Source organism: Plectropomus leopardus, chromosome 15, assembly GCF_008729295.1.
Source record: "Plectropomus leopardus isolate mb chromosome 15, YSFRI_Pleo_2.0, whole genome shotgun sequence".
Lineage (NCBI taxonomy): Eukaryota > Metazoa > Chordata > Actinopteri > Perciformes > Serranidae > Plectropomus > Plectropomus leopardus.
In genome coordinates this window covers 16195731-16215202 of record NC_056477.1, presented here as the reverse complement: position 1 = coordinate 16215202, position 19472 = coordinate 16195731, and the positions used below count along the sequence as shown (strand labels likewise).

General features: G+C 40.9%; 1 protein-coding gene across 1 annotated transcript; it reads left to right on the top strand.

The window, feature by feature from the left end:
* The first annotated feature begins 1465 nt into the window (after positions 1-1465).
* prom2 (prominin 2) lies at positions 1466-17720 on the top strand. The gene is made up of 24 exons (XM_042502289.1): positions 1466-1613; positions 2539-2885; positions 5421-5485; positions 5850-6055; positions 6211-6331; positions 6796-6859; positions 6981-7070; positions 8129-8325; positions 9327-9401; positions 9706-9769; positions 9899-10055; positions 10137-10289; positions 10422-10545; positions 10658-10743; positions 12078-12162; positions 12269-12412; positions 13028-13096; positions 13210-13302; positions 13404-13457; positions 13562-13642; positions 15285-15353; positions 15450-15539; positions 15687-15799; positions 16714-17720. The coding sequence occupies exons 2-24, from the start codon at positions 2630-2632 to the stop codon at positions 16763-16765; spliced, it is 2508 nt and encodes an 835-aa protein (XP_042358223.1). The 5' UTR covers positions 1466-1613; positions 2539-2629; the 3' UTR covers positions 16766-17720.
* Positions 17721-19472: the final 1752 nt, after the last annotated feature.

The window sequence follows — 19472 nt, the reverse complement described above, 5'->3', positions numbered from 1 at the left end:
AAACGTTGGCTGGTTCGCTCGATAGAAGAATCCTGAATGGAGCGGATTCAAGAACCAAGAGTGACCTATGGAGCTGCAAGTTGCAGCTAAATAAAAGTCAAAGACTCATCTTCATACCCCGCAACAATGCTTCTATAATTCAAATATATCCACAGCCGGGAAGCCAGTGAGGGATGGAGCCCTTATTGCAACTCTCACAGAGCAACCAGCAGGACTCTGGTACCATTTCAGGAGCACAGAATCATCGAGGACAAGTGGCATCACTACAAGGCCTTGATAGCCTTTGCATGCCAAAGCCACTTGTTAGAGCTCTCTTGGTAGCAGATTAAAGGATCAACCTGTAATTGATGACTTTAGGTTGAGGTGAACCTGGGATGAGAGATCGACAAGTGACAGTGCACCCGATGAGCAAAACAGGAGTCGAGGACGGACACTTCTTGTGCTTTGTTTGCATTGGTAGAGTTCCACAAGGGAAATTAGATTCATGCCTGTTGTATGATCGTGTTATTTCATGTAAATGTATTTTCTCTCAACCAGCAGAGGATTTACACGGAGCAGGCAGTGTCACGATGTTGAGCAGACTGTGGAACAAGCTGACAAACTGGACTTCATGAATAGTGATGAGAAGAATAAGAGCTGTCACAGTGTCTTCTCTCTGCCGCTGCAGAAACAGGTTACAGGTAGGTAAAATCTCCATCTTGTACTTGTGCTGTTTCTCTTGTTACGCAAGTTATTTACTTGTAGATGTAGTCTACTCTGGAGAGCAATAATTTAATTTTTGTCTTGCCTTTTTGACAGTGGTGATAATATGAGAACTTAATTCCTCTCTAAAATGAAATATTTTTGTGGATTTCTTGGTAACATTGAGACCTCCCTTCCCCAAGTGTGTCATTCCCAGATATGTTGTCCTGCATATTTGGGCTGTGTTGTTGCTTGTTTGGACACCACACAATTGCAGATGTGGGCTGATTTACTTAGACGGGCTGAAAATTATCTTCTTATCCAGGAAAAACAAAAATCATCCCAAGGATTCAAGGATACTTTATTGTCAGTATGACCATGAAAACGATGAAAACACTGAAATGCAGAACTCAGGTGTCAGTGTAATAAGTAACTTTAGGTACTCAATTTCATATAAAATAAATAAATAAATAGATACCCATAAAAATAAATAATGAGCAATATAAAACCCAAAAAAATGCATTAGAATAAAGGCAACAAACAAGCAGCATATGAGGAAATAGCAGCATAAAAAAAGTGCAGCACCTTGATAAACTGTTACAGGCATGTTAGACTTTAGGAACCTGTTTTCTCCCCCTAACATCCTGGAAACAGTAAATAAGTAACCCTCCCATTTTTTTCTTCCTTCCCACCACTCTCACACCTCTTTCCTGCATCACTCCCTCTCTCTCAGTGTCTCTCTTTAAGACCCTCCCTCTCTCCCTCCCTCTCCTCTTAGCTCCAGCCCTCTCCAGGCAGCACACAGTCACATTCAACTGAAAATCAGGAACAGAGCGTATCAGGTTTCTACAGGACTTGGACTCACGACACACCCCTTGCTGAATTACTGGAGATCAGAGAGTTGACTGTCCTTCACAGTCTGACTGAGGAAGGTGAGTTGACTAACAGAAAAATGCTCATTCTGCTCCTCTGTGATTGTTTTCCTTATCTCTTGTTTTTTCACTTGGAACTCACTATTTTACCTTTCAAGCTCACACCTTTATCTCAACAAGTGCTCCAAAACTCCTGTACGTACAGTACGTGTCCTCAGGCTGCTGTGTTTTGGTTAATGAGAGGGAATATGTATCTAATAATAGTCATTTTAAAAAGAATATAAGAAAACAAGTAGGCTGTTTTCTCTGACCATAAGAGGACGTAGGTTTCGTCACTTGCTTTACAAACCCCTTGTACTGTTATTTGCTTGAGAACCGCACCTACAAGAACAATACAGATAATGTGTTGACAAATGCTATTAATACTATAAATCTTAAAATATCAAGCATTTTGCCATTAGATATTACCACCCTTGTTCCGATAAATGTTTTACTGTTTGCTGTTCTGAGAAACAAACATGGGTATGGATAAACAAAGGTGATGCAGGTATCTGGGGCGGATTTAGCTTTTCAGTGTGTTTACACTATTAACACAGTCAGACTGTCACACAGTCAGACTTGAATCCCTTCAGGTGTCATTTTTTCCAAAGACTTTTGCTTTAACTTTTAAATGTAAGCACCTCCTGTACTCCACGACCAACTCCAAAGTCTTTGTCTATGTGTAGAAGTATTAAGTGTTGGTTTAAAGGGCACAGTTTTTCTCAGAAACTGGTGAGGCAGTGGCTTAACATTTATAGTTCCCATTTACAAAATGTCATTGTTGAGTTTGTTCTGCAAAAACAGAAGCAGTTTTTTTCCAATTGCCATTTTGCAACAAACTACGCTGTGACCTCTTTCACTGTGACTCAGTCTGTGGGTTTCTTCTCTAATTCTGCTCTCTTCTGTGAGCGTTTTATTATGTTCTGCCTTTTTGTCTCGTTTCCAGGCGCATCAAGACAGAGCTTGTGCCATGAGGTGATCACTCTGTAAACCTGTTTTTTTCTGGCTGAGTCTCCCCACCAGTTTCACCCGCAGACATGGGGTTATATGAGAGCGTGAGGGGTTGGAGGTGGCAGGGCAGCGCTGGAGCGCTGAAGGCTGGAGTGGGAGTGTTGCTGCTGGGGATCAGCCTGGCACAGTCTGTCCCAAAACAGACTGACTGCCGAGCAGCTGCTGCCCCACAGAGCCTCACCCAGCCCCAGTGCCAGGACACGGCAGACCCCACTGTGGGCTTCATGGCAGCTCTGGTCCAGTCCTTCCTCCACACAGTCCAGCCTAACCCTTTTCCTAAAGGTCAGTGTCATCAGTATTAGTCATGGATCAAACATGTGATGTCATATAGTGTTGCATATGAACCTTTCTACTTTCTCATAGCGGAGTTTTAATAGACAGTTTACACCCAAATCAAAATTACATATTTTTTCCTTTTTCCTGTAGTGATCTTTGTCACTTTCAATTGTTTTGGTGTGAGTTTCCGAGTTTTGGAGATATTGACATCTGCCTTCTCTCCAGTATAATGGAAATAGACAGTACATGACAGCTTGTGGTGGTTAAAATACCAGAAATACATTTGAAACACTCAACAGCAATGTCTCTTTACAGAAATCATGACCCGGTTACTCCTGATAGAGGAGTGTAATGTAGGAACTATCTTCTCTCTGTGGAACTACACCTGTATCACCTTATTTAGTCATAGACACGAGGCTTGTGCTTGTGACAATACAAACTTCATTCATTCATTAGCCATAGCTTCTTATCCTCTTGGGGGGTGCAGGGCTGAAACATAGAGACAGAAAGCCATTTACGTGCACATTCACACCTATGGCCAATTTAGAGTCACTAATTAACCTGACCTGCATGTCTTTGGACTGTGGGAGGAAGCTTGCGAACCCTGGGAAAACCCATGCTGACATGGGGAGAATGTGCAAACTATGTACTGAAGGAAGGTCCAAACCCTGCGCCCACCAGAGTTCAAACCTGGGAACCTCTTGTTTTGAGGCGACAGTGCTAACCACCACACCTCTGTGTTGCCTGTACAAAACGTCAACATTAATGGGTCCTTCTCGGCCTTATCTGCATTTTAACATCAGATATCACGGCCCATATCATTTCTGTGTCCACTGCAAGGCACAGACAGCTTAGTATTATCTAACTAAGCTAAATAACACAGCACCACAGCTAGAAACTAAAACATATGATTGGCTGTCGCTCCTCAGTATAACTGGAGCGCTGAAAAAGTTTAGGCCAGTTCAGCTTTGATTTTTTAGTGCGTCATGTCAGCAAGGACGTATTGGGCGTCAGTTTGTCACTTCATATCACTGGCTTCGATGGAAAATGACTTGTATCCTGTTGATACGTCACTCGTGGTGTCAACACAGCATTACAGTTAATGGGTGTAGCTCAGTGGTAAGAAAATAGTTCCTACATGAAACTGCTCACAACAAAGTCTGTGGATTATTATAAGTAACCCATGATTTAAGGAAAGAGACATTGCTGTTGATGTTTTCTTATGTGTGTGTGTGTGCTTTAAGTACCACAAGCTGAGTGCCATCTAGTTCCTTTATATTGGAGAGAACGCAGACATAGCTATAACCGATATCTCTAACATTTGGCAACTCACGCTAAAACAATCTAGATTTATAGATAGCACTACAGGTAAGAGTTAAAATATGTGTTTTTAAGTTTGGTGTGACCTGTCCCTTTAAAACTTTGCCTAGGCTTTAGCTCACGTAGCAACCAGATGCTATTTAAATGAGATTAAAATCATTTCATGCTCTGTGCTGAGCAAAATTTCCCTACAAATACAAAAGTGGGATTTATCCCTTTCACCTCCTCTAAAGCTAATACTGCACAAACAGGAAGATGACAGGACTAGTTAATGAGGGAGTCAATGGAAATTTTTGTGTTTTGCCTGGTCAATCTTTAACCTCTTTGTCCCCTGCACTGATGTTTTTTTTATCTGGGGTTTCCTGTGACTCAGACTTGTGTCTTTTGTCTGCCCTGTGATGTTTTGTAATTGCTCCATAAACCTTTTTCTATTACTTCCTTGTTGGTATCAATTTCTAAAAAGGAGAGGAGATGGACACAGACTCACGCTGATCAACCTTTTCCAAGTTTAAAGTCATTGTTCCCAGTGATCATCATGTTGGATATTTACATTGTGAGTGGATTGAAAACAATAGCCACTCAGTGAGGCATAAAGACACACTAACTATTTCACTTCAAAACGTTCTGTGTGGACCGATGTGGGTCAACAGTTGTTCAAACAAGATTAAAAGCCTTATGGCTTATTGTAAACTGTGGATGTCTGCTTTACAATAAGCCTCCGAGTCTGAAATTAGAAATGATAGTAAGGAAGTAATAAATGTTGTTGCTGTGCAGCCTCCTTCCAGACTGCAATGTGATGTGACACAGGCAGATGGCGAGACTTACACAAATAGCTCTTGTGAAGAGCACCTGAACAACATGTCTTCTCAGTTGCTTGTGTTTTGTGAATAATATCCACAGTAACCGAGTTCAGAGGGACCATAATCCATAGGGTCTGTATTGTTTTTTTGTGTGTGTGTATAAAAATCTTATCTCTCCTAAAAGCTCTCCTGGTTTCATCTAACCACAAGATGGAGGTGTCAGATTTCCACTTTTACAACATGAGAGATTAAAATGTTTGCACAGAGCACAGGACACATTGTCCCCATGCCTGGGCTTTTGTATGTGGATAACTGGGACAGAGAATGGCAGAAAAGAATAGGAATAAACTGGCCTCTGAGTCTTCTGAAGCAAAAACAAAATGTCTCATTCAACTTTTTTTACTATCTCATTTCTTGCTAGATCTGATCCTGAGAGTATTGGAGGATTTGGACCAAGTTCAGTCAGATCAAGAGCTTATCAAAGAAGTAAGTGAATGTAAATGAGCTTTACATATTCTAGGGTGTTAGACGAACTTCTACATGTGTGGGAAAAAGACAGACACACCCTCTTCAAAACCCCTCGAGCTGGTAATCTGAGAATGTTTAACGTTAAAGCAGCCTTGTGTGTATTTATCCCACTCGTCTGAAGTTACCGAGACTCTTTCATTCAATTTGATGGTCGACTGTAACCACAGTAAAGCAAAACAACTGTCTTGTGGTGTCTTACAGTGTTTGACGTCACAACGGACCACAAATCTGCCACCATTCTGACATTTTCTTACGTTCTCGCGTCATTTTCATTGTAAAACATGTCATTTATCTGTTTGCATGTATCTGCGTGTGTGTTCAGGCCCTGTTGTATGAAGTGGGTTTCCTGGTGTGTGCAGCCATTGGCGTCCTGTACATCGTCCTGATGCCCATAATTGGTTTCTTCTTGGCGTGCTGTCGCTGCTGTGGCAACTGTGGTGGGAAGATGTACCAGAAGCAGACGCCCTCCATTCACTGTCAGAGAAGAACTCTCTACTGGACAGCATTCGTCACCACAGTCATTATTCTGTGAGTGTGTGTGTGCTCCAACAGCACAATGATGCGTTATCTGAAATTAGCATCTAATAATGGCAGCTTGAATGTGCGTGCCTCACTGCCTGTGTGCGTCTCCATTGGATTATTTTCATGACACAAATTAATTGTGTGTGTGTTTGTGTTTGTAGTGCCGGCAACATATGCATGTTCAAAAGTAATGAAGCCGTCAAAGTGAGTGTGGACCAGAGTCAAGTGGAGCTCGACAAAACGATAGGCAACATCCACTCCTATCTCACAGCTGTGCCTCAGGTAACAGAAAACCTCTTGTTAGTTGATTTGCATGTTATGGGAATGGAAATACACAAAAGTCAAAGGTGAGGGGCCTCAAAGTGGAGGCGTTTATCAGCACCGCTTGACTAATTAGTGCCTGTGTCAAGGATTAGTCACATTAAGTCCTGCATCAGTGTGCTGTTAGTTCACAGCTTTTGTACGAGATTCAAACAGACCCTCAAATTCTGCAGTCAGTCCAGTGATTAAGGACCAGCTCTGCACTCTGCACTGTCAACACACTTTATCTCAAGATACAAGAGAGATGGAAAAAAGGTTGGGGGGCGGGGACGCAGGGGTAGAGCTCTGTTTGTTCTTCATTTGCAAAAAGCTGCCAGGTACGATTAGCTCATGCAATCAGCTATTGACACACTGTTTGCTGTATTTCAACCCATTTCTTGTGTGTGCACTTTGTAATAGCTTGTTTTTCCTCTGCCTATCTCCAGCAAATCGACCATGTGGTGAATGAGAGCTACAGAACTATACAGGAGGTTACCAGAAACCTGGATTGTAAGAACAGGGAACTTATTATATAAATAAAAAAAAAAAAAGAGGAACCAGTTTTGTTCCCTGTAACCACAGTGTCTGTTCTCGACATAAGATTAACCATCTCACACCTGTTTGTCTGTAGCCATTGGACCTCAGTTGGGATCAGAGATCCAGGAGCGGTTCAGAGGAACTCTGGAACCAGCGTTGCGCTCAGTCAGACTGCTGGACCAAGGTACAGTGCACCTGCATGCTCAGTCCTGTTTCAGCGTGAGCATGTAAATGCTTGTGTGCATATCTGAGAGGAGATCACCAATCATGTAGGCGGGGTTCTGCTCCTGTGTACATTGTGAATTTCACTTCCTACCCAAACATTGAAAAACTAGAGGAAATCTTGAATTGAGTCTTTAATGATGGGTTTCTATTTTTGGTGACAAGGTGTTTGTATGAGTCATTAGATTCACATACAAAAAAAGAGAGAAAGAATATGAAAAGTTATAAATAGGAACATAAGAGCACCCAAATCACACCAGTGATCCCCCTCCCTATGGATGGATTACCGCTCGGGCTTACTGGGTCCAGGCTTCCAGATGCCTCCAAAATAGAGCCTCTGTTCAGAGTGACTGTTACTTACATGTCATGTCATGGTTTTTGGTCCTAGGCCCAATATGACGTCTTTAATATTAGTATCTGACAATACTGGGGTTAGAGAAAGCCTGCATCAAAACTAAGTGAGATATTTCAACCTGTATTATAGGCTTCCCTAAATAATACTAAAATAATAAGAAACCTTAGTATATATATTTTACAATTTTAAGCAACATTGTGTAGGATTTAGTGGCATCTAGTCACGAGGATTACAGATCGCATCCAACTGAAACTTTCCCCATGTGCCTTGCGTGAACTTCCAGTTAGACTTCCTTCAGTGTTCATTGTTCAGGTAGATTTTATTGGGGACTGAATAATCAGCAGAGGTCTCTTCGTCTTCAAAACAAACAAACAAATTGATTAAAACTTGTAAAAATACTTAATAAAGCATACAAATTACATTACAAATCAGTGTTTCGCTGACACCGTTAGGCTTGTTGCAGACAGGCTACTTGCCCATCAGCTGTTAATCTACAGATGTCTCTTCCTTTCAGAAACAAAACGACCAGGTGCTTTAAACTGGTAAAAAACACAGAATAAAGAAGTTTCACTTTAAAACAAAAATGTTTTTCTGAAGCTACTCATCACGGAGGGACTGCTAACTAGTGGTGGCTGACCTGTGTGTTTTCTCATTTGCGTGAGCAGAGACTGTAAACACGGATCTTCACCTGAACAAGCTGAACTCATCTTTGGCCCAGCTGCAGTCCAGTGTGGACCGCCTCCAGGCCAACGTCACTGCTGTTAAAAATCACATCAATCAGACTTTGTCCAAGCCTACCTGCTTCAGCTGCAGTGACCTGCAGTCTGAGCTACAGAAACTAACACTGGATACCTCCATCACTGTAAGTACTGATTTTGTGTAACCTCATATGTAGAAAGAGATATTCCCGTGTTTTCTACTTGAATGGAGTCTCAAGAGAGGCATGCAAAAAGGGGTGAGGATTGACAGCTCAGATTACAAACTTCCTGAGGAAGAGACTCAGAATTATTGCCGTTGGATGTGAAGAGATGTCACCATGAAGCAACCGGAAGACTGATTTAGGCAATCAAACCACCTCTGACGCAGGCTGAGACACAGTGACACATGATAATAGCTCCTCATTTTGGCTTTTGTCTGAACAGCTGATTTGTCCTCCTCCCATCTGTTTTTCTCAACCTCCTACACTCTAACTCTGACACATGCAGTCTCTCCTCTCCTTTCCTTTCGCCTCCTCTTTTCCTCCGTTTTTCCTCTCCTCGTCCTCTTCCTTCTTTTGCTCATTTCTTTTCGTCCTCTCTCCTCTGTTGTCCTTTGCTTTGGTCTCCTTTCCTTCCCTCTCCTCTCCTGTCTTCTCGTCTTCTCTCATCTTCCCTACTTCCCTACTTCCCTACTTCCCTCTCCTCTGCTTTCCTCTCATCTCCTTTCCTTTCACTTCCTGTTGTCTTGTCTCCTCTCATCTTGTCTCCTGTCCTTTCCTCTTGTCTCCTATCCTCCCTTCTTATCTGGCCTCCTCTCCTCCCCTCTCCTCTCCTCTCCTGTGTTGTTGTCTCATCTCATACCATATCATCTAGTCTCCTCTCTTATCTCCTCTTCTCTCCTTTCATCTCCTCATGTGTATAGTATTTCTCTTTTATGATAACAAGAAAAAGACATCGACAAAAAGTATAGATATGATTAATAACTCTTTGGTATCAGCATGTATTGTAGTCACTGTGGCTCCTCAGTAAAGACCTCGAAAACTTGTAAATACTTGTTTTGCTGAAGTCTGCTGCCCCCTTCTGTTAGTTTAAAGTATAACAAATCATTACATGTGATTGTGGGTTACAGTGGTTTCATGTTTGTGTCTCTGGTTGTTCTTCACAGTTTCCCAGTTTAAACGAGCTCCAGTCTGCAGTCGATGAAGTCATCAAAACAAATCTCAAATCCAAAATCACAGAGGTCAGTGACTCCTTATGAACATAAATACCCTAATAACCATCAATCTTGATCATATTACACCAGCGTTGTTAACAAATCTGAGTAAGTGGAGAGATAGAGGGAAGAGCATGTACAAGTTTTCACCAAGGTTAATGTAGTGATCATTTAGCTGCTTTAAATGTGTGTTAACAGAGTTTGCTGAATACAACAAAGCTACTTTTTCATAAAAAATAGCTTGACAAAAAGAAATTAAACTTAAGCACTGTAGTTAAAGGTTCTTTATGTAATATTATAAAAATGGGCATAGTTCTTGTCTTCTTTTCAGGTGGAAGACTATTTTGACAGCATCCCACAGAGGGTGACCAATGACACCAAGGATGTAGTTCAAAGTGAGTGAGCATATCTACGTCACAAACTTTAGGCCTTAACTTTTTTTTTCAAATATTCTTGATTAACATATGTATTTGAATAAGATACGTTTAAAAATATTATAATTTTGTGTTTCTGTGGGTTTTTAGGCAGCAAGCAACAGCTGAATGACATCAAATCACAGATCTCCCAGGTTACCAATGACATCCCTTTATCTGCTCTGATGAACGTGTCAGACACTTTGAACGAGTTGCAGAAAGAAATCGACAGGATCACACCCGAGGCCGAGAGAATCGAGCACATTAGGTAAAAAGCCTACATGTGCAAACACATGTGATCGGTGCAAGAAAAAGCCAAAAATCAGTCGTCGTGTGTATTCTTCTTCAGATGGGGAGTGTGTGTGGCTCTGTGCTGCGTGGTCCTCCTGGTGGTGGCGTGTAACTTCATGGGTCTGGTGTTGGGCCCTCTGGGTCTGACACCCAAAGCAGACCCCACAAAGCGCTCCTGCACGGCAGATTGCGGAGGCACTTTCCTCATGATGTGAGTGCTGGGTTGTGATGTTCATCTGAAGTCACAATGCTGATGCTCTTATTCAGAGGTGAAACATTGAACTGTTTAAACTGTTTAAACTCCTGAGCTCTTGTCTGACCTCTGACCTGGATGTGGTTGCAGGGGTGCTGGTTTTAGCTTCCTCTTCTCCTGGCTGTTCATGATCGTGGTGCTGCTGCTGTTCCTGCTCGGTGGGAATGTGTACACTCTGCTCTGTCGGCCCTGGAGTGACGGACAGCTATTAAAGGTAAAAAAAAACATATACTTATACAATATCAGCACACATGAGAAATCCAAAGCTGCTCCAGACGCTGTGCTACTTGTTTTTGTGTTAATGTTATTGCCCTTTCACTCCACAGCTCCTTGATACCCCGGATATAATTCCAGGGTTGGACCTAGGTACAACACTTGGGACTGAAAACATCAATATCTCTGATATCTACAGGTATGTGATGCCAATTCACCTGTCACACAGGAACATGACTCCATGTGGTTTAGTTTAATTTGTTCACACTCCTGTCGATCGTAATATTAATGGAAAACTAATGATTTTTCTTTGTGAGTCTAAAGCACTGTAAACTGTCATTAGGTAGGGTATCAAATACATAAATGTGCTATACCGTAACATACACTTTATTTAATTTGAGCAGCTGCAGAGAACATAAATTATTCCAGCCTTCAATGTTTTCAGTTACTCAAGTAAGTCTTATTGTAAGAAAATACATTCCCATAACTCTCTTGAGAGTATTAACAACTTTAATTTGCATAGTAAGGCGGCAGTGTCCTACTTTTACCGCACTGTACAGAGACATACTGACGTCAACACAAATACACTAGCTTGGCAAAGAGATAGACAGTAAGATTTAAGAGGAGAGTCTCGAAAGTGTGCAAATGTTCACTTAACTTTAGAAACAATCTGATGCAATTTAAAACTGCGCATCAGCTGTATTACTCTAAATACAGATTTTCCCCGAAACTCATTTTATTTGGTATAGTTGTGGCAAGCAAAGTTGTTTTTACTTATGTGGCAGTTCAGACTGTGCATCAATATATAAAATGTGGATAAGTGAGTTGATGGGTAAGACAGGTTTAGATTCTCTAATAAGAATAAGACTCAAACATTTGTCACAATTAAGAACCGTTTACTAGAGCAGTGGTTCCCAACAGGTGTGCCGCTTGTCCATTCTGAATGGACCATAAGTGACTCGCAAAGTTGTAAAGTTTGTAAAAAGAGACATTTTATTTTGCATTACAGTGAATTGACACCACAGAGCTTTTATTTTGGAGTGCCATGTCCTGCTGTTCAGCAACTATTTGATGGCCCTGTTCTTGGTAATATTTGGCTTATAACATGCTGTGCCTTTGCAGTGGTTTTATGTCACTGGTGATGAAACAATGATATGCACCTTTTTGTTTTCAGTGCTATTTATTAACGAAGTTTTAAGTAATTGAACTTCATTTTTGCAATATGTTTTAATGCACTGTTCTAAGCCCACATATAAAATCGAACATGCGGTTATTTATCTATTGTGAGGATGTTAACTATGACCAAGGTAATAAACTGGACCCAGTGGCTGGACCAGTTAGGAACCACTGTACTAGAGTACCTCAAAGATAGCGAATTGTTATGGACGGCCTCTATCATGTATATTTATTTTATTTTACTTCTAATGTTGAAGTCCCTGGACTTTTTTTCTCTGTATTTTTGAGGATAGTCATGGCTGAGTTGTTAAACAAATGTGAATAGCTGCTGTAAAAATAAGTTTGACTTGTTCACAGAGACTGTAAGGAAAACCAGTCTCTGTGGACAACACTCCACCTGTATGAGCTCATAAACCTTGAGGACCTGCTCAATGTATCTAAGGTGAGTTTCCTGAAAGTCTGTTTCCTTTTGTTCAAAATAAATCCTGTTCAAACCTATAATACCTTCATTAAACATACACTGATATGTGTCTTTGGGTCACACACAGTACACAGAGCAGATCCAGCAGCGCTTTGAGGACACAGACATCTCTCTGTCCAACGTCACTCTCCTGAGCCCCGAAGTTACAAAACAGCTCAGCAGCTTCTCCAACAAGGTTACGAATGTTGACACCACTGCGGTCACACAGCAGGTAGGTATCATCCACAGGCTTGCATGTATCTTTCTGTTGATGTACTTAGGGCCTACATTTATGCCCACTTTTTACCAGGGGCGTGTCTAGGGAGTGGCCTGGGGTGTAATCTGATTGGCCACCCCAGGTGTCACCCCATTGTGATTGGCTGTCTGCTCACTCAGTCTGAACTGTTTAATGAAAAAACCGACTGATTTATAGCTGAATTCAGTCTTAAGAGTAGTGTCTAGCCTGTGTAATTTTACATACAAATAAACTGATGCAACTTAAAAAGTTTGTTCACGCAGGCTTTTTTTTGTCACTTTAATTTTGTTGGCTTTTTATACTTGCTATTGCACTTTTTACTTTTGGAGGAACCATTTCTTGTAAAAAGTATGGAAAAGTATGGAAGTATGGAAATTTACATCTATGTTGTGTTGTGATTAGTTGGTCTTTTTATCTTTTAAACTAAACTGTAAACAGGAATGTAAGGCAACTTTTACTTTATTAATTAAAGTTGGTGCGTGAACTGCATAAGTCAGTGCCCCACTTGGGCCACCCCAGTAAAAAAGTCTGGACACACCACTGCGTGTAACATGTGATTGTGACCCCGTCTTCCTTTCTTGTCTCTCTCAGATGAACAAGATTTCCAGCATCAATCTGAATACAACAGCAGATGAACTTGATAATCTTGCTCATATACAAGTGAGTCCAGAGACATTAACTTACCATATAATGCCCTCTTGTTTTCTGGGCTTTAAAGATGTCACTTGATTACTGTCTGAATGCCATTCTTTCTAATGCTTGTGTTCTTTCAGTCAAATGCTGATATTCAAAAGGAGCTCCGAGATGAGGCCAGGGAGCTGAGGGAGATCCAGGCCGACATAGAAACAACCATCATCCCAAAGCTGGTGAGCAGCCGGCCCCATCTCCACTCACTTCTCATTCTGGTTTGTCTTTTTCCCCTGTTGGCCATGCATTTGAATTCAAACTAGACTTCTACTTCTTTCAGGATACCTTGAACTCGACCATCAAGAGCCTTGAATCCGAAGCTAAAATGATCAATGTGAGTTCACTGACTAATAGCTAGAACTGGCACGTATAAAGGTTATTCTTCCTCCCTCTCTTCCTGTGTCTCATGCTCTCTTCTCCTCTCTCTGGCTCTTCCAGGGAACAGTGGGGGAGGTGCTGATCAACGTGGGAGCAGCACAAGACTTCCTTAACACAAATACGACACAGATCGTCAAGACCGTGAGTAGAGCCACGAGTCACATGAGTCAGAAGAAAGAGTGCTCCATGTGGTGGGTTAATGCCTGTGGTCGGTCAGTCATTTAGCCTGAGGGGGAGAGGGGGAGGTGTGCTGCTTGTAGCTAAAACAATGTGCTTGTTGGTTCCACAGTGCATGAATTTAATTTAGTGTCCATTCATATTTGTCATCAATTGTATCCAAGCTTTTAGCAACTAATTACAAGTTCCTCAAATGAAGAGCAGATGTACCGAGGGGTCCGAGATGACATTTTGTGTCATGTAAATGTTGCTTGAAGGATTGTAACTAAAAGAGCATGTTGCACCCATTCTTTGATGTCTTCATCATTTGCCAGTGGGTCATAAAATGGACCTCTCTCACAGGTCAACACACCATCCTCAGGGGGCAAACTCAACGTTGAAACACAGCAATTACTTTCCTACTCATCTCAGAGCTGTAACAAACAAACTGAAACAACTTGCCGTGACTTCAATGAAAATCCACCGTCTTTGACTGAAACAGAAACATTTTCATTATTCACCTGGCATTTATCTTTGCCTGCATAATCATCAATCTGCAGTTTAAAGAATAAGGCTGGTGTTCTTTGTTATTTAATGTCAACAAATCCCATGAAAAGTCCAAAACTAATTAAGTTTTGGTCCAGCTTTAAAATAACTTCTTCTTCCTAACACGGTTTGAGGCGAAATAAGTGTAATGCAATCATTTGAGATAAAAGCACAATATATATTTGCAATTTGATTGAACGGAGATGTGACTGCAGCTATAGTTTGCTATCTCAAGATGTAGTGTTGTCTGTTCTTTGTGCACAGACTGAGCTGGAAAAGAAGGCTTTTATGTGCTCTGCTTCCCTGAATAGCCTCCAAAATGATTTGAAACTAAGAGTTTTTGGTGGCATTATTGCAGCTGGAAATGCCACATTAAAAACAGTGTGGTTTTTTGCTGGTCTCAAACAGTAGTCTGATTCTGCGCTGCTGTCTCACCCAGGTGTCACGCCATCCACCACCCTCCACCTCCCAAGGACAAAGTCAGTTTATATACATGTAATCAGAGCTACATCACTTCAGAAAATGTGTTATGCTATAACACTTATATATGCATAAAATGTACAAATGTAACTTGGTTTGCAGAAATGTGCAATGCCAACATTTTCTTCTGGCAAGTGAGCTGAAAATAAACTACATTGCTCATGTTCATGGTAATGAAGGAACAAGTCACCCAGTGCAACAGTGTAGCTCATTTCTCTGTTTTCAAAAGTCCTCTGAACAACAATTTAGGTCTGTTGCACAGAGGAATAAACTGTGTCAGAACTTCTCTGCATAGATAATACTTGTTAATTGGAGTTGGTCTTTTCGTGTGATTTGTTGACAGTAAGAGGAATATAGAACATCAGCAGACGTGTCCTTTTGATTTTATGCATTATATTGCATCAGTGCATGAAATGTAAATAACTAATTGCCTTGCCTCGCCTAACCATACTGCCAGTTCTTTATAGGTCACTTCAGAGGATTTACCCAGAATTCCACACACTGAGATGGTCAGACGTTCCAGTGATTCCTCATGACCTCCTCCTGTAAAGCACTGAGAAATGTGTGGAATTTACTCTCTTTTTCTCTCTCACGACTGCAGGAGAGCAGAACGTTTTTGGACTGTCAGCTGGGTTACTTCACTGTTTATGCTGACTGGGCCAACCAGACGGTGAAGTTTGTTCAGATTTTTAATGTGAATGTGCTCAAAGCAGATAAAGTATGTGTTAATGTTTGTACTGTTACTGATCTGTGTATTCGCCCTTAGATCACACAGCAGGTGGGCCGCTGTGGGCCGGTGGCGGGAGCTGTGGACTCTGTCGAGATTATCCTCTGCTCACACATCGTGGAGTCTCTGGTGAGGATCGGATGTTGTCAGCTCCACCTGCAGCTGCACATCATCTTCACTACTCTAATTAAATACGCTGGTGTTTGTCAATCTATATTAAATCACTCATTTTTATTAGTCCTGTATTGTATTCACCCATGTGCTCTTTCACTTTAGAATGCGTTCTGGTTCAGTTTGGGCTGGTGCATGATCTTCTTCATCCCCAGCATCATCGTCTCTATCAAACTAGCCAAGTACTACAGGAAAATGAAGTACTCGGATGTCTATGAGTAAGTAGCACAAACAAAAACAAACACACATTTGCAATAGCTGCAACCATGTACATGGATGCATCTACGTGTTCATGTACACGCACACACACAACCTCACACTTGTCAATAAACCACTGATCCCTCCAATAATAACTAATTTGCATGAACATAAACATATATCTTAATTTAATTTGATTTAATTATAAGGACAACACACATTAATCAACATTTCTGTGTTAACTACCCAACCAATTTTCAGCTCCAGTCCTTTGGCAAGATGTTCTGAAATCTGTAAAATGATAAAATCCACAGAATAAAGATAGCACGGCACCATAAAGACAGCAATGGTAACAGCACACAGAAGTTCTCAAGACAGAAAACAAGCAATGCAAAGCAACAAGGAACAGCAGAACATCAGTACAAAACAATAACAAAGCAACAACACACAGCTTTTCAGCACAAATAGTCATGTGAGCAACATGAAGCAACAACACACAGCTAAGCATTACATGCACACATGTAGAGCAGCAATAGATATTACATATAGATTTAATACAACAGTCAATACACAGATCTTTATAAACTGTTAAAAGATGCAGTAACTGCTTAGCAATATGGTCATGTGCACTAACACACAAACCATGCAACACAAGGTTAGCCCAGTTTTTAATAAAATGGATATTTCATAAATACCCATGCAAAGCTGTCCGCTTGGCAACAGGCACCTTCACACACACACAACTGACCTCAATGCTGGGCGGGGAAATGTTTATGGACCAACCGACTGATAGGGCTGCTGGTCACAGCTACAAAAACTACATCTACTAGATTTATTTACTCAAACATATCCATTTATTGTGCAGGAACCACATGACTGATTCATTGTACTGTACTGACCTGCCACTTACCGCTCTAAATGTCTCCACTTTCAGCAACCACATAGTTATGAATCACATCCCGCGAGCACAGATGAAATACCCATAAGAGGACAGCACGCGTGGGTTACAGCCTCGATAAACTGCATGCATAACCGTGGCATCGCTCGACAAAAACATGACACATGGTGCACTCCTGCACAGATGTGCCGCTCTGGTGAAAAGTCTCAAACTGAAAAAAAAAGACTTAAATAACTATGTTTTTTTTAATTCAAATTTTCTCCATACGGGTGGAGAAGCAAAGCGACTGCAGTGGTCATATTATAGATGTCAAATATCACACAGGATATTTGAATTGACCTCAGGGGACACAGGGCATAAGGGAATCTGCAGGGATTTTACCATCAATTTTAAATGAACATTTCAAAGAATTTTATTGTATTACATAAATGTTTTTTTATATTTAATGTGTGAACTGGGCCACTGCTGGATTTTGAGATTATCTGCTACACATTTCAATTTGCAAAGAAGAGTTTTGTTGAGAGTTTATCACATTTACACATTTCTATAAAGTGATGTTAGTGTGCAGTGCAGCAGTGTGTTACTATGCCAACAGGCTTTTTATACTGTGCTTGTCTCTGTCTGCTCACTGCCATGGTTTGGCAACCTAATTCCAATGGGAAACACTTTTTATTTAAATTCTTAATTACACTTGCACTAATTTTGAAAATCAAAGCACAATTTTCTGTATGAATCATGAAATGAATATACTTTGTTGTGTGACAGATGTGACGGAGATAACTTATGTCACTGCTGTTTGCAAACTATACAATGCACATTTTGCTTGCAGATGTTTTTGTACATATTGATTTTTGACTGATGTGATGTTCATGTGTGATTCACATGTTCGACAACGACGATTTTTGTACTTTGTGCTTAAAAGTAGATTGTGTTTTGTTTCTGTTATGCAGCACTTTAAATGGCCTGTCTGTTCAACGTGATTAAAAGGTTGTGAACATTTCTGCCAGTGAAAACTACAGTAAAAACTGACACCCATCAACAAATGCACTGAGTCTGCTGCACTTTTTTTTTTACCTTTTAGCCGTGATGTGAGTGGAATCCCAGAGATCAGTCAGAGTTCATTTGCCACACAAACCATGAAAGTGCTTTTCACAGTGCACATTTGTAGCAACTGCAACCTTCATCACACTGCAACAGTTTTTCAGAAACAAAATGTAACAAACTGCTAAATACAGCCTCTGTGCAATCCCACAAACAGCCAAAAACATGTAATGATTTACTATGTTGAGAAAAAAATATGTCTCTTTTTGACTATATAATTACTGTCATGCTTTTCCGTTATCTGTGCAAACAGATCAACTCTTAGCTCTCCATTCATGTGATACTTTGTGGATGAATTTGAACATTCAAGAAGATGAAATTTGTGTGAGCCGGTTGAAAACTCACATGTAAAGATTAAACTTTCATTTGAAGATTTTGCAATAATATGAATCTGTGTTGATTGAGTAATGATCAAATATTAACAGGATCAGTGCTAAAACTCCAGTTTGGGGATTTTAGTTAGGTGAGACCACGAATTAAGCACCGGGCCGATTGAGCAGGTGACCAGGGGCCTCCGACCTCCAGGGGGCCTCCAAACCCCACCAACTGTAGCATCCAGCCTTTGCTTCTTCTTTTTTAAAAAAAACAGATAAATACTTAACTTTATGCTAGTTGAGAGAAAAGGACAACAGAGAGCTTAAAATACAGAAAAATATTTCCTTAATTTCAGCTTTGTTTCTCCACACTGACGTCTCTGGAAAAGAGCCTAAATGTGGCGTCGAGAGGGACGTATTTTTTTAGCCTGATAGCGAGGCTACTAATGTGGGGAAGCAGCCGGACACCAAAGTGGATAGTGGAGACTCGTTGGTGGGTAGGCAAGGCGTTTAACAACCCCACAATTTATCATTTTCTTATCTATTTTAGTCTTGACAGTTTTAACTTACTATTTAAACAATCAAGGCCAGGCACCATCGCACCCCCCCTGAAAAGTCAAATCAGTTTTATAATAGGCCCATGTGTATCACCACATTACAACAAAGTCATCTAAGGTCACTGTTCAAATTGAATAGTACTAGACCATTTTTTTTATTGAGTAAACTAAATATGCTTATGTTATTTATCTAATTAATGTTTCAGATTCTGGTCTCTGTCAGTTCTCTTCTGATCACGCGGGGCTTCGCCTCAACACACACGCTATCTAGCACAAAAGGAAACAAAAGAAGAAGACATCTGGGATAAAACAATCAGGTGATAGTGCTGATCATAATGTTGGAGGTCAAAATGCACAAACGGAGTGCGCACTGTCTGTGGCGCACCGTTTTTACCACTGTGTGTCCTGTGTTTTAACATCTAACATGCCACAGCTGGTTAGAGAGTTAATACTGAAAATGCACAGAAATAGTTACTGTTTTGTTTTTAGGAAAGGTGCCTGAATACAGACTGTGTGCCAGCTGTGTGTGCAACAGCTGATCAATGGATGCAGCAGCGGAGTGACAGTGCAGTGACAGAGGCAGACAGACAGCGGTTTTCTCTCAGCGCCACAGCATCTGAACAGTCAAATGTTCAGCGGTAGAAAGTGGTTTCTTTAGACTTCTACAGAAGACTTTGTTTTAGTGTAAGTTTTAGTCAGAGTTAAGATGGAATTCTTTTTAAATGTTATGATGCATTGCTCTGTGTCTCATTCAGCTGCTCTCTGCAGCTCTCCTTTTCATCAGGGGCAGATTTAGTGATTTTGGGGGCGTGGTGCCCTAGCC